The sequence below is a fragment of the Protopterus annectens genome, chromosome 9.part0, assembly GCF_019279795.1.
Source record: "Protopterus annectens isolate FY-2018-M chromosome 9.part0, PAN1.0, whole genome shotgun sequence".
In the NCBI taxonomy this organism is placed as follows: domain Eukaryota; kingdom Metazoa; phylum Chordata; order Ceratodontiformes; family Protopteridae; genus Protopterus; species Protopterus annectens.
In genome coordinates, this window is record NC_056743.1 from 26,209,310 (window position 1) to 26,225,860 (window position 16,551).

At 38.1% G+C, this 16,551-nt stretch overlaps 1 protein-coding gene across 3 annotated transcripts in view; it reads right to left on the reverse strand.

Moving 5' to 3' along the window:
- Positions 1–16,551, reverse strand: part of LRP4 (LDL receptor related protein 4) — a 2,374,694-nt gene that overhangs the window by 336,854 nt on the left and 2,021,289 nt on the right. For all 3 annotated transcript variants that reach the window (XM_044082533.1, XM_044082532.1, XM_044082534.1), the window contains exons 27-28: positions 14,552–14,777; positions 3,862–4,165 (exon numbers count right to left, since the gene is read on the reverse strand). In XM_044082533.1, coding sequence (XP_043938468.1) covers positions 3,862–4,165; positions 14,552–14,777 — 530 coding nt within the window. The remainder of the gene's footprint in view (positions 1–3,861; positions 4,166–14,551; positions 14,778–16,551) is intronic.

The following is a 16,551-nucleotide window of genomic DNA, read 5'->3' on the forward strand; positions in this document are numbered from 1 at the left end:
AATAAAATAGTGCACTTCCACTTCTCAGCCACTTTCTTGCTTAAAGGTAATTTCAACACAATTATTTCCATATTCTATTATATTCTTAAAACATGCCAACAAATAAAAACACAGAAATATGTATTCTGTTTTCAACATTACAGACATTTGGGAATGTTTTCCCACGCACAGATCAACTTAATTGAATATATTTCTATAAACAGTGTCCTTTTAACTAGTATTATAAAAAAAATCATTTGCATTACAAAATGTTTATAACTAGACAAACCAGTAAATGTGCCCAATGTAAACTGAGCAATACTCATAAAAAAAGGTCTGCTATGAAAAGAAAGAATACAAATCACCTGCAACTATTCCCAATTTAAATAATGGTTACAGCCACTATATTCTCCATGCTACTAAACCTATTTTATTAAGCATATTTTGCAACTAAATTGAACAGATAATTTTTGGGCAGTAAAACAGATGGGGAAACGATGCACCTCAGTAAAACAAGTAGCAAAAATGTAAAAGGAAATATATATGCACTGCACAGCTGAAATATGGATAAAACTTTTAATAAACAGATAACTGTTTTTGCGTCCGAATAGATGCTTCCTCAGATCAAACACAAAAAGTTAAAAACTTTTAAATAACTGCACTTGATACAAAGTATCCAATACTATCACTTAAAACCACGTGATCGTAAATACTGTTTCAGAGGAACCGCTTCATTGAGCCCATCCCCTCTGTTAGAATGTAACAGAACAATCTACCCAAGTTCTAATTGTTCAACTATATTCCTGACAGCTCCCATTCTACAGTCGTCACTCACAACCTGCATCACCACGAACTTAAAAAAGTGTGTTGTACCACACTGATTAACATATCTCGCTAAAGCATTCCTTTCTTCAGATCTCTTGATATTGTAAACATGTTCCCACACCTGCTATCTTAACGAACTATCAGTCTTGCCTACATAAAACAAAGGATGAATAAAAAACTTGCTGTTATCAATATATGAACAAATGGTCACTAATGCAGGCATCAATGATAGACCCACTTCACAGTATGTGGGTGTAACCATGTCTTATTCATCTGATGTTAGTTCGATATGTAATGTGTCTAGCAAGAATTGGTCCATTCTAACTGCAGATGAAGAAATTAGACAAACTGTTGGCCCTCGTCTGAGATTTCTTTTTAGGAAGAATAATAAATCACTGAAGTGCATGTTATGCTATAAAGGGAACAAAGAGGGGACTAGTAAGATCAGTCACATTCAACAACAAGGTACATGCAGTTGTGGCAAATGTACCATTAATTCATATATTGATAACAGCATCCTTTTATTCATCCTACCACAAGGAAAGAATTTAGGTTTAACGTTTATGCAGATTGTAAAACCCGTCAATTAGTATATCTAGCCAAGTGTGGAACCTGCACTTCATTTTATGTAGGCAAGACTGATCGTTCGTTAAGAAAGCTGGTGCGGGTACACATTTACAATATCAAGAGACCTGATGAAAGGAATGCATTAGCTGTTTTTAAGTGTTATGTTTGTATGATCTGAGGAAGACTATTCGGACGTGAAAGCACTTACCTGTTTATTAAAAGCTTTATCCATCCTTCAGTTGTGAGCTGCATATATATATATATATATATATATATATATATATATATATATATATATATATCTTTTGGATAATTATTTTGGGGTTATTTGCTCTAGACTTCAGCTAGAAAATGGCCAATGCCTGCTCTAAATTTCTCCATCAGCAAACTTGAAACAAATACATAAATACAGCATTAATAAACATTAACTTTCTAAAAAAAATGTATGCAACTGTAATGTTTGTTAGTACTCACTGTAATTCTCAATGTTCCATTACAATATCACAAATTTTTGGACATAAAAATTTGGAAAGCCCAGAGAAAGTCAAGAGCTATGACCGGGTTACTAATAAAAATCAGTTAAGGGACTTCAGTGAATAAGTGGCAATAGTGCAGGCTTTCTTGACAAAGCTATTCAAAATAAGGGATTATACCATGACCCCCCATTAATACTCCAAAATGTGCACGCTGACTGGTCAGCGTGCACGTGGTAAATCGACTTATACTAATGGAAAAAGGTCCGGTCGCCCGGACTTTTTCCATTAGTATAAGTCTTTTTTAAAACACTGTCTCGCTATGTTAAAGGAGTTTAACATAGCGAGACAGGTTTAAAAAAAGGAACAGAGATCTCTGTTGCTTTTTTTAAAGCTGTCTCGCTATGTTAAACTCCTTTAACATAGCGAGACAGTGTGTAAAAAGCAACGGAGATCTTGCTTTCTCCATTGCTTTTTTTTTTAAACCTGTCTCGCTATGTTAAATGGGTTTAACATAGCGAGACAGCTTTAAAATAAGCAACGGAGATCTCCGTTGCTTATTTTAAAGCTGTCTCGCTATGTTAAACCCATTTAACATAGTGAAACAGTTTGTAAAAAGCAACGGAGATCTTGCTTTCTCCATTGCTTTTTTCAAAACTGTCTCGCTATGTTAAATGGGTTTAACATAGCGAGACAGCTTTAAAATAAGCAACGGAGATTCCGTTGCTTATTTTAAAGCTGTCTTGCTATGTTAAACCCATTTAACATAGCGAAACAGTAAAAAGCAACAGAGATCTTGCTTTCTCCGTTGCTTTTGCCCACAGCTCTGATGTACTGCATAGGCATATGCATGCGCAGTACATCAGAACTGCCGCAGAATACCAGACAGCTGTGGAAGGGCAGCAAGGAGGCATTATACAATGCCATTATTTAAGAAAAATAATTATTTTTTTTCTTAAATGTCATTGTATAATAGCAATAACCCACTTCTGGGTGTGGGTAATGCTGGATTTACCCACAGTTGGCTTTGTTTGGCGACTCGGGCTTCGCCCTCGTGACCAAACCACGCCAACCGTGGGTAAATCCAGCATTACCCATACCCAGGCGTGGGGTATTGCTATTTTATTTACTGGAGAAAGGGAGGCAAGAGATACATGCAGCAATAATGACAAAATAATTCACTTCTGGATTTCTTCCAAAATGTGTTTGAAAATGAATGTCCCCTCCTTATGGACAATCTAGTGTCTCAAGGAAAGGCAGACTGGAATGAGAGTATTTCCAGGCTATATAGGCATCATCCTTCAGAAGTAATTCTAAGGGAGGAGCAACAGAGAATCAACATTTCCTTGGCCCATAACAAGTATGCTTGTGCTTCATAGGAAAAGGCTAAGGATGCTCAAAGTTAGGCTAAGGTATACTTTAGCAACTCATGGGTTTCCTCACAAAACGTGGTGTCTATCACAAAACCAGTACCAGCTCCACCACCACAAGAGAAAATTGTTCATAAAAATGAATCGGTCACAAGTGGAAACAGAACCACAGGCCTTGGACTGGCCCTCACTTCACCAGCAAATCAGAATATAATTTTCTGTGTGTGTGTGTGTGTGTGTGTTGGGGGAACCATTTGGTGGCTGATGTAGAGAAAACAGATTCTAAGCCTACAACCATCATTTCTGACATGCTCCCAGGGAAACTGTTTAAAACAATGTAAGCCATACATCATACCCAAGATTCTGATGGGCCAAGAATGAGAATTTCCAATCTACTTTGAGTCAGCTGACCTGCGGAATATAGAGTCACAGACAAAAACTTGATGGAAGAGAATGCAGACAATAAAAGGATCTGCTCTGTGCTCTTAACACTTAATACATGATCACAGTCTGAAATTGATTATGCAGTTACTTTTACGTTCCTGTAAATTCCCAAGTCATACAAGGAAAAGATTGGTTACAGTATTACAGGTTAACAAACACAAAACATTACCGCTGTATGTAACTTATTAAAAACATCAATGTACCGGATTACATCAAGATAGACATCTGTATAGTAGACCTTGCCCTCTACACTATCGTAGTCGAGTGAAATGACATTGTTCAGCTCTGGCACTCTGATGTCAACATCTGTGTAGTCATTTGTGTCCAGTGAAATCCTATGAATTGAACCCCGACTGGAGAAGAGAAGGTATGTTTCAGGGGAATCTGCACAGGAACGACCATCGCTCTTTAGCTGAATTCCAGTGGGACAGGCGCAGGTGATTCCGCTAGGACGTGGCAGGCAAAGGTGACTGCAACCACCATTCTTCACTCCACATTTGTTAAAACCTTTCAAAGGGAAAAAGGTGAGGTTAGTTTCAGACACATTAGTTTAGTTAACTAAACTGCATAGATATTTGCTTGCTTTTTTCCCCAAACAATTATATCTGTAAAGTAAACACAAACAGCAAGTACAAGTTAAAAAGTCACTAAAAGTCTATGATAAAAGCAAACACAGAAAATGGAAAAAAATTGCTATATATTTATGTCTGCAGCCAAAGCAGTAAAGTCCTAAACCTAGTGGTAGATTAGGGATAAAGTACAAAAGGATTACCTTTCAAATAATGGCTTAGAGAATAACTACCTGATACTAGTGTTTCTGGAACACAAAATACATAAATTAGAAATGCCCAACAGAGTGCATGTTACTGAAGAAATAATGGAGCACATAAGGGTGTGATGAGACTTGATGCCAAAGTGGTCTTCTTGGACTGTAATTATTCTCGCTTCACCCCAAAGCAGGTGCATCTGCAGTGAAAGACATTACAGGGTTGGAGACTAAGAAGGGACCAACCAAAGCGAGGTTTTGCCCATTAAATTCCAGCCTCCTGTTGCCTATTGTTTTTTTTTTTTTTTTTTTTTTTTTTTTTTTAACTACTACGTATACGTTCCTAGAAATAAAATCTTCGTTATCCACTCCTGTGTTGTTAGAAAACTTTCTGCAATTTTATAAATATAATATACGTATATTTGCTGGTGTTCTCCTTAAGGATCCCCACCCAATTCTCTCCTTATTTCTCGACCCCCCCCCCTTTCATCACCATCCCTTTCTAAACTGATTTACAACCTTCTGCTTGCATTTGTATGGAAAACTTACCTGTGCAGCTCTAAAGTATCCACTAAAATCAGGCAATTTTAAACTACCTTGTACTATAAGGAAGATCACATCATCCGACTTAACTTTTGCCATCCTCCCCTCCCAAATAAACTCCTTCAATTCTTTATTATTGCTTACAACTTCTTCTCTGGTTGACAAAAATATAGCTATTTTATATATATATATATATATATATATATTTATACACACATACACACACACACACATATATATATCTATATAAAACTAAGGGACTAAATATTTTTACTGCTTGTTTCTTACTAGCCATAATCAAGAGCTTCCAGTTTCTCAGTTTTTGCTATTATATTTTGTTTAATCTCTTATACATATCCTTAGGCGCCATAACAGAATCCGTTTTAATCCATACACCTAAATACTTCATCTTATAATGTTTATTAATATGGGTACTGCTGAATCAGTTTGTGTCTGGGTAGACAGCTTACCTCAACAGCCTTTGTTTTATCTTCAATAATTTTACATCCTAAAAAGACTTGAAACTGTCTCCAAAAATATTCCATAACACCAAAATGCCCTTTTCTGGATTCATTAAGTACAAAAAATATAATATGCAAATGAAGCTAACTTTTCTTGATTACCATACCAATTAAATCCTTCAGTTTGTGAATCCCTTATTTCCTTTCCCAATGGCTCTAAAAATGAAGCAAACAACTAAAAAGAAATAAGACACCTCTACCAGTTTCCTCTGTTATTTTCTCCATATTAATATGCAACAACAAGAGCCACATTTTCTTACATTCTGCTTTCCTCTGGGTCATCATTGTTGTATCAACTTTGTCAAATGTTTCCCTCCCTTCTACAAAACCATACTAATCCATACCTAATTTGGCGGTAAATCTTGGCAACAACGTTGCCATTCTCTTAGCTAGTACAGACATTAACACTTTATAATCATGGTTTAAAACTGAAATCGACCTATATGAAGCTGGGTCTGAAGGGTCTTTTCCCTTTTAGGTAGTACAGCCACAACAGCTTTTTTTTCCCCCAAAATGATGGTGCTCCCCTGCCCCTTTTAAAATACTTATAAACAAAATCGTCCAGATCTTTCACTTTTCCCTCCTAACATCCATGCTTCTTCCAGAATACCATCAGTTCCTGGTGACTTTCCTGATGATTTTACATCATGATTTTTATCTAATCTCTTCCTATTTTAACTATTAGTTGTTGGGCCTCACCTTCCTCTAACCTTATCATAATTAAGTCTTCCATATTTTTTTCCATTTTGTTACACATTCCTTTGCTTGAAACAAATTTTCATAACATTTCTGAAATATCTGTAATTCCTCTATTTTAACAGGTTATATAGGAAAGTGTCAGTCTTAACTGTGTTATCTTGCAACTTTGGCTTAGTTTTTATGGCTGCATGATCTAAAATAGCTACTGGATGTGTGTGAAAGCTTTCAATTAAATGCACATGTTCCTATGAAATATAAATTATATCCATTCTTGCCCATTTACTACACCTTAGTGAATAACACAAACATTTTATATGATTTTCTACTACTGAGTCACATCTTACAAATCAAATACTCTCACATATGTCTTCAGAAATCTACCCCCTTCTGTTATGTTTTTGCTTCTACGGACCTTTGATATAACCTCGTGATTATGTATGAAGTTCTAGTCCCCCAGAAAAATATTCTCTGTTAAAAGCCAATTACTTCTCCCAATTTTTTAAAAGTTTTTGGTGGAATATAAATACATGCTAACATAATCCTAATCCTCCTCCCTTACCAACAGTCTCCTCCTACTACAAATCTACCATTGCTTTTCCCCCATCACTACTGGAGCCTCTCTAGCAAACATTATTACTCCCCTTTTCCTTTGTCCCCAGTGTTCTGCTCAGCACCCATCTTGAAATCTGTTCTTTGTCAAATTCACATGCTCACTTCTACTCAAATGTGGATCCTACAACATTGCTACCTGCACCCTGCATTTTTAATACAACTGAATAGACTGCATTTTGTCTACACATGCAAAGTATTACCATTTCATGATAAGATGGACAGAGTAGCCATTATGGCAGAAAGCTACTGCTCCCAGCTATAACACATGACAGTTCATTTGAATATGTACTTCCAATATTAGGACTAAGTGCACACACTAATGATTGGAAGGCTGATCTTTTAAGAAGTTGCTTCTCATTTTCATTTGAACCCCTGTCACATTTTAGACTTTTTGCTTCAATTAAAATATCCAAATAAAAAGCTAAATGCATTTTCAGAACCTTCCATCCCTTTTATCTTTGGACAAACACACAAAACTACATAAATCTTTAACAAATTAAGTTTACTCCTCCAAAAGGTAGAAGTTACCCCAAATTGACAGCTGCATCCACAAGCACTACCTAAACTAAGCTTAAGGTCACCGATACTAAAATGTATGTTACAGCCCGTGTTTCCTCTTACACTGATTGCTATCTGTTCTTCTGTTATCTCTATTCCCTGCCTAGATGTGAAAAGCTTGAATGCTTTCAGAAACATTAACTTTTGGCCCTAAGAAAAAGTACATTGGCTACCTTTAAAGAAATAAGTTAAATTGTGTACTGATCTAGTAAATGCATTAACATAATACTACTACTTCACTTCCCTGGGTTCCTCCTCAGTCTGTTCTAAATCAAAATTTGACTTTGATCCTCCACAAAAACATTCTGAAGACAGCTGGATATAGCAGCTTAAATTGCACTCTAACCGTCTGACATTCCCTGACTCTTGGGATAAACATAATTTTCTTCTACCTGGTATACAGTAAATCATATTCAACAAGCATTTATTTGTTTCCAGTTCTTCATACGTTTCCTTTTATTCTGTTACTAAGATTCCATCTTTATTAATACAAGTCTTGGCTACTTTCTCATGGCCAGGTTTGGAGCAAACACATGACATTCCCTTTCAATTAACAAATCCTGCTGCGGAATACCAGTTGGTTGCTAATTTATACTTTCATGAAAGTAATATAGTCTGTTCTTGCCATTTTGTCTGGTACAACAAAAGTCTCAGGTTTACTCTGTATGCTTTCTCTTATAACTACTATATTTTGAAACAATTCTTCTTGAGAAGCATCATATTCAGAGACAGACTTTTAAAAATTCATCTTCTAATTTTTAGTGTCATCAGTTCATCTGAATAGCTAGTTAAATCTTATTCTATTTTATCCATCCTTTTGTTATCGGAGTTGAAATATTCCTTTAGTGTTTCATTTATTTTAATTACATCTGGTTTATTTTTTCCTCTAAATTACTGGAAGCCATCTCCTGTACCAGAGCTGTAACTTGAACAGCTTTTTTGTTGAACAGCTGCAGGAGTATTCCCATACAGAGTTTTCTCTTCTTTTCTAGTTCATTTTCTGTCAGGTTCCACAAAATTTTTCTTCGCTGGCATCCAAGCAGTGTAATTAACAGACAGTGACTGAACTTTACCCAAAGTGACAGCTTCGATGGCCCTTTTTCTCAGTTTCTGTTTTCATACTGAGAGAGCTCAAATCAACCTGTTCATCAGAATGCAGCCATCTGGGTAGACCTAACTCTTGAAACTTTGGGCCAAAATTCCACAATGAAAACTGCTCTCGTAACCCCCCCCCCAAAAAAAAAAAAAAAAAAACAGATCAGACAATTATGACTTTGGCAAGAAAGAACGAAAGATAGCAGTGCCCACCTCCTTTTTATACCAGGAACTCCAAGACATTCCTGGGAAGGAGGAGTCAGCTTGGTTGGCGTGAGAGTGGGAGTACAAGGCTCTGAAACTCAGGCTGGATGTCAGACCTCATCTGTGGCTAGGTTCCTAAAGTTATTTACTACCACAGTGATCTGCACAAAGAATATCTTCTAATCTAGATAATTAAGACAGGAATGGCACTGTTTTATTAATCTACTATACCAAGCAATACAGGACCTGGAGCATCTACTTGGGTAGCCTATAGGATACCCCACAAATAAAGCTCAATCAAGGGCTATTACCTTGAAATTTGGTCTAAAAGATGACTACACAAATATTTGGCTAGTCCCAACTAAAGCTATTGAGACATAATACAGTGGTATTGAAAATAAATAAAGAATTGCATGTTAAATGGAATATTTTAATGTCAGACCTAGCAGAAACTACAAAGCTTACATATACTCCCATTAATCCTTCAGTGATCACAGGAATTGTCATCAGTGCAACAACAGGGATTCTCCAGAGAGCTGAAGAATGTGTTACTAGTTGCTTTGTGAAACTAAGATAAGGCAAGAGTAACTAGGGATAACACCAGGAATGAGAGGAGACAGAGAGTGAGAGAGAGAGAGAGAGAGAGAGAGAGAGTGTGTGTGTGTGTGTGTGTGTGTGTGTGTGTGTGTGTCCACTTGCATGTGTGACAGCACATGTGGAAAGGAGAGATTATGACTATAAGTTTTGACTGGGATACCTTTACCAGTTAGATAGTCAGTTAGTTACAAGGCCTTCTGGGTGATTTTAACCAAAATTTAAGATTTAACCCTGCAGAACAGTCCAAGCATTTCCTCAGGCTGGGAAACAAACCATACAGAGAACTAGCGCCAACAGCAACAACTATATGCCAACAACAACAGCTATATGCCAGAATGCACAGCTGACCTTGGGTAGGTTCGATGTAAGAGACTGTATAATCCAGCTAAGCCCTATAGCACTACATAATGCTTGTGGTTGGGTATGAGGCCTAGCTAATATTGTCTCTAAGTAGCTAAGATGTTACAATACTGAGAGCAACTACTTCCATAAAGGAAGTGTGTGGACTGGGATACAGTGAGAGACAAGTCTGATCTAAAACCGGGATGTTCTGCTAAATAGTCAATTAATAAGCAGAATAAGAATCATGCAGTAGTTGACAAGAGCCTAGACAGAAAGAACCTTGTGGAATCTGATTTTTGGTAGGAAGTAGACAGGATACTGCCACTACTAAGAAACTTGCCAGTGTACTAAACAGATTATTACAACAATTTATCATGTGTCGAACGTCTCACTCTGTGGCACACAGGGATGAAGCACAGAATGTGATCCATATAACCCAAGTTCAATGAAAGGCTTGGGTGCTGGGAAAGCCAGGTAGAGGAGGATTTTAATGAACAGCTTAGGTTGGCATGCCTGTCCTGTCTTGAGTGCGAGGGGGCATGAGGACCGGGGTATGATTTCCACTAGACCAACTTGTTCCTATGCAAGCAGAGACTTGCACAGCAACAAAGGTCATTTAAGGGGGAAACAGGCTTGGCACTCCCAAATTAGTGAAGGCAGTACATGATGGCATGTGTGTGCATTCATATGTCAGAAGGGAGCAAGAGCTTCCTACAGTGACAAGGGTGCACAAATTGCTGACTAATTTGAGAAACAGAGAACGCAAGAGTGACAGAGAGTGAGCTACCTGTGGGGGCAGGGTAGGGCTACAGAAAAAACACAATCCATTGCAAACATACAGTATGAGGCAGGCTGATAATACTAAGGGAGGTACTGAGTTGTTCTGTGCCCATGGACCCTGAAAAGCAACCATTTGGCCTCAGTCTGAAGGGAAAGACACGTAGGTCTGGGCACAGGATGATATCCGTCCTTCCTGTCACTGACAAGTACATGAGAGAGTGCATGCAGACTCACTGACTGCTTGGATGATGCCTCCCCCTCAATGGCTCTCACCTCTGAACAGGCAGTAGCAGAGCTAGCAAGGCATGAAGGTACCAGCTGCTCTTGGCCCAAAGTGTTAGCGGGTGCTATCAGCAGAAGCCATTCATTCATTAATGAATTACCAGTACTCGAGCGCCAAAATCTGAATTCAGAACTAAATGTACACATTTTATGAAGACAATGGATTGTATTTATTTATTTATTTTTTTTTTGTACTCTGAGGGTGGCAAAACATTGAGGCAGGAACTGTAGCAGCTGCTTGCTCTTCAAGTTGCTGAAAGAACAATTTTTTTTTCACTCTTCAACTAAAGGTTTGGGGAGGACATCAGAATACCTACTCACACCTCTGCATACAAAGGATACCCAATACAAAGGAATGAATGGGCTTACATCTAAATGGGATGGTTGGCAGAAAGGAGGGAGACAAAAAATTAAAAAAAGATTAATATGCTTAATAATACTGTGAAGTCCAGATAATATCCCACTGAACTGCCACCAAATAATGTGATGTCTCCCACTATCCTGGGTCAGTAACTAATGAGCTTTAATCCTCACTACTGACTCCAATGTGAGACTGTCATTTAAACAGGAATTTCACAATTTTCTCTTAAGAGCACAACAGGAACATGCTCTATAGCCTGGGACTGGACTTATGCCCACTCCAAAGAGAACTCCTTATTACACAATTCAGAGCAATGTGTCCAAGTTTAAGACCTCTGATACAATTTATTAAATTGTATCTCACAAATCCAAACACCTCTGGAAAAGCCTGACAGATTTCCAGCTGTGTCCCTTCCCCAAAGTAATACGGTAATGCTGCCACCAATCAGACTGCCTACATGCCCTTCTAAAGGGGTGCCCAATTATGAAAATTATATATTAAAACAAATAGTAGCAAATGACATAAGCAGCTAGGCTTTCAGAGTGGCCCGACTGACCAACAATAAAACTAATACAAATATTTAATAATGAGCACAATGATTAAAAGTAAGCAATGCCTTTTGGCTTCTCATGTTAGGGGGTCACCACAGCAGTTCACCTGTCTGCAGACTGATTGGCAGTGGGATTTTTACAGTGTCCAACCTTCACAGAAGGCACACACACATCCACGCACCTACTGCATGTCTTTAAAACTCACTCCACCACAGAGAGGACATGCAGACTCCACACAAAAAGCGTTCCAGCCAAGAAATGATTGAAAGTATAGAACAGTAATTTTACACTAAACAAACGGAACCCAATCACCAGGAAAATTAAATCAGTACTAAAGGACAGAAATCTAACATTCAGAAAAACTTTCAATGATCTAACTGGTTAGTTATAATTTTCTAACTGGCTAAAGAGCACTGTCCCTGATCTAAACTAAATTGCTACAATAAAGCAAAGGCAGGCTTACAGTTCTTGGTGAGCCCTTTTTTGGGTATTCACTGCACAGTACATCTGTAACTGTCACTGACAACTCTAACTGACAACTGTAATCAACTTCAACTGTCTTCAGCAGGCTCTTTTATAGACTAGCCTGTCATAACTGTTCCAGTTCTATTTTTCATTTCATATTTTGAAAATCAACCAACAGTTGGTTACTAAAGTTCCTTCCTTTCTTTCTGCTTCTAACAGTAACACATAGCAACTGTCAACATTCCAGTGACATCATCTGCAGATCACCTGAATCTGAGACAATTTGCCTTTAGAATCTTTCTTCACAAACATGCACAGTTAGAAATGTAAAAGGACACTGTTCAAGTCTAACACATTTTGTACACATTACAAATCAACATGTAAGAACTTATTTACAATATCATAGCTAGTCATGTTGGCATAACAATACATAGGTTAATCTGAAATAATGTACAAAAACTCAGCCAGGCATGCTAGCACAGATAGCAGTGTCTAATTTCTTCACAAGTACAACAAAATCACAGAAGAAATTAAAAACTTGAGAAACAGGAAAAGAAAGATGAGCCAAGATATATATGACTACATAGAAAAAAAAATAAGAACTGTGAAACAAAATAGGAAAGATGGGCCACAAACTGTATGTGGACTACACAAGCCACTAAATCTAGACATTTCAGCATTTCTGCACTGTAATGCCTATGTACGCATCATTACACTCCTAGTACAACAAGTAAAATGCTTGCTTGGTTGTTGGACAACTGCTGGTGATGTAAAGATAAGCAACAGCAGAGTTGTTTGAAGCTTTAATGGGGTGCAAACGACAAAGCTCGATTTGCAGAAGAAACCTAAGGAAATCTGACCACCTAGTTTAAACGTGACACTATATCTTTTCCCAATGGGTTACTGGCAATTAGAGGCATAACTAAATATAAAAATGCCTTCTGTTTATACTGTTAGCTCTGAAAAAGTAAACAACAAGGAAGCGGAAACCTCATATGTCTTCTTGACAGGTGATGTTCAGTTAAACATGCAGGATTTGAACATAGTGAATTAGCTTTCTTCAGAAATAAGAGAAGGTCTGCATTACAACCAAAGATGCTTCATCACTTACAAAGCCCTTCAGATACCAGTACTAACTCCATGGTTTACAGGAAAAAATCTTGATAATTATGCAGATGAACAAAATTCAAATAGCTTTGACAGTGAAAAAGTCAAGCAGGGAGGATGTTAGTCAGTGATAAACACTGGCTAACGTATCCTAGGGGAAAGAGATGACTAGTCCTGCTACTTACACTGTTAGCCACTGATGTATGGATGTATAAGCATACAAAAGGTGGTAGCCAGCAGCTATCAGGATGTGGCAGGGCAGGCATGCCAATCACTAAAAGTTGTACATGGGTCAGGCATATGCAAGAGTACATACACACACACACACACACACACACACACACACACACACACACACACAGAGACTAGTATTGCACATTTTCCTGCTGTAGGGATTGGGGAGGAGTGTGCAGTCAAAAATTCCACGGAAAGCTGTCTGAATAATGGCACCTTAAAAATGACTTTCATCCCACAAAGGGGAAAAACTGGGTTAACTGGTTGCTGTGCTACACTGGGGGAAAATGGGTGAATGGATCATGGAAGGGTTGCTGTCTGGCAGGTGGGTGAGAGGGCAATTTTTTTGTCTTTTTAAGAGGCATTGGACATTAGAAGATAAAAGAGGTGAGGCACTAACACATTTATACAGAGGGACACAATGGAATATTGCCCTCCCTTCAACACAGGTGGTACAAGCCGGCAATATTAGATATATTACTTTTGTGGATAGCGGTTTGGGACAGCAAAATGTTATTTTACTATTTACTATTAAAAGTCTTTTCTAAGTATGCATTTATTGTTGTTATTAAATCTTACTGAACATTTAAAGTGAGTGTCCATAAACTGTCACACTAATGCGAATAAGCAATAAACATGATAATTTACCTTTGGCTAAGCTGAAACCAATGTCACAATTTAGTCCATTAAAACATCTCTTAACTTGTTTTACATGGACTAACATTTTATGCAACTGTAACACTGTACATTTATTTTATTAGGATATGTTTTTCTTTATACTTGTATTTTATGCCTACAATTCTTTGTAGTTTTTCTAGTTATTTTTGTAACAGCTGTTTACATCCCACTGTATTTTTCTACTGCGCCTCATGGTCAAGGTCAAAACTGAAAAAGGTTCTTGGATCTGCCTACCTACCCAATTAAAAAACAAATAAATATTTAAGTACATATTTTGTGTAGAATATACTTTACAATAATGTTACATGTAGATTTTTGTGTGGGTGCATATGTTATCCGTTCACTGGTGTTTACTACAACTCGGCTGTAAAGTTACATTTTCATTCTCAGACGTTTTAACAAACTTAAACTTGAAATGGAAAAAAAAATAAGAAAAAAAATATCTGAATGAAACTCTATCTCTGTACTCCAAAACAACTACAGAAACAACTAACGTACCAAGAGGCTTGTTTCGGTCAACAGCCTGAATATCCATAAGACCAGGTAGGTTCCCTCTGATGGTGATCATATTGCTTCCTGTGGTCTTGTCAGCTCTCTGAATGCTGCGGGTCTGCCAGTCAGTCCAGTATATAAAAGAATCTAACAAGGTTAGCCCGTATGGATGCTGCACAGGGGAAATCAGTGTATGCCGGTTGGCACCATTTAGGTCCACAGCCTCAATGCGCTGTAGGCAAAGAACAGAAACAAATCTTCAGTTACTGACAATCAGGTCAATAAATAAAGAAAAAAAGAATGTTTAACTAATACACTACAAAGTTGCTAACTAGAAAATGCTGCATCCCAGAACTGTACTTTTCCCCTTAGTATCTAACCCCACTGAAACTTTCTAAAGCTTTTGATTGAACTGCCAGCAAACTAGATTCTAGATTTGTAAAAGGCTTTCACAAATTTTAAATCATTTCAAAACAGTGACTCACAGCACAAACAGTGACTCTCAGACCACACTGGAAAACCACTCATTAAAATCACAATCAAAAGAAATGTGTGCCTTCCTTAAAAAAAATATTTTGAAGGCTGGTTCAGTGATGAAGATGGATAAATTATCGACTGAAACATAAGTGACTGGGGACAGAGATGAGTAAAGTGTTATTGCACATTTAGCAGTCATGGTAGGGGGAGTACAAACAAAATTACTGCTACTTGTATCCTCTACTGAGGAACCTCTGATGAATCTCTGTCAGAGACTGGGGATGTGCAAACAGCCATTTGGCTTGGAATGGGAGTGGCTGTTTAAAGTCTCCATCACTTCAGAAAGTGAGTGATGGTCCCATGCTTCATCCACTACATGCACCTCCCCGAGCATTTAGGTGGCATGCCATGAGACATTAGGGCTACAAACAGAAATCTCCTTTTTTTACATTTCTCTTATCCAATATAATCTGATAAATAAAAGCTTGTTTTCAAGCATGACTTGTATTATCCCTTTCTGGTTTCAGTCAAGATGGGAATGCCTCCACCTGCACTACAAATCTGTATATGAATAAATACACACAACTGGATACTATACATATGAAACAAAATAAAAGTTTTAAACTGTTTATATAAATCATGAATAGGAGTTGAGAAAAAGCAGCTTAAAGTAGATAGCGAAGATAGATAGATCTCCCCCTCAAAAGCCTGTAGGAGACAGAACACAGGGATAGGGCCTTGAGGTGGGTCTGCATAGGACCTATTACGTATGCCCTGCATTCTTCCAATTGTTGGATATGCCTGGTTAGGTACATACAAAAGGGGGTATTGTAGTCAATGACAGGTCTGATGAATGCCGAATACAGTGGAACAATGACTTCTTTGGACTTAGATGCCATACCTTTCTTTACAAGCTGCGCAACAACCACGTGGCTCTCCTAACTTCTCCTATCCCATTCCCTAGTCTGCCTGTCCTTATCCTGTAGCTTGCTCTTAGGCAGCACACTCTCTTGCTGGCCCTTCACCGCAGTCAACATTTATTGCAGCCCATTACTAGTGTATTACATAGTTCAAGACTAACCAAAGTTAGCCTACAGCTCTGTCTCTATCAGGGTACCCAGTGTGAGGTACCTTACCCCAGTGACTTCTTGCTTATCTCTTTATCTAAATACGTAAGGCCCCATCTCCTTCCCCTGTTGCCTTACTTACCTTCTAACTGCTTCCTGCTCACTGATTGTTTCTTGCTGGCTTCTTTCGTCTCCATCGGCTCTACCCGCACTGTTCGCCCTACCCTCCGCTCCCCTACCCTGCCCCCAATTCTCACCCACCCCCACTACTCCTACACTTATTCTAGCCTCAAGTCTTCTCCCCTTCCATTCCACCAATCCAGTCACATCTCATCATTATCCCCTCCCTTACACTCCTCCAATACTTAATCACCCCCTCCCCCATTCCAACCCATAAGGTCCCATAGTCATTACTATACTCCACCCTGGTATCTTCCTCAAAACATACACTCCAACCATTCA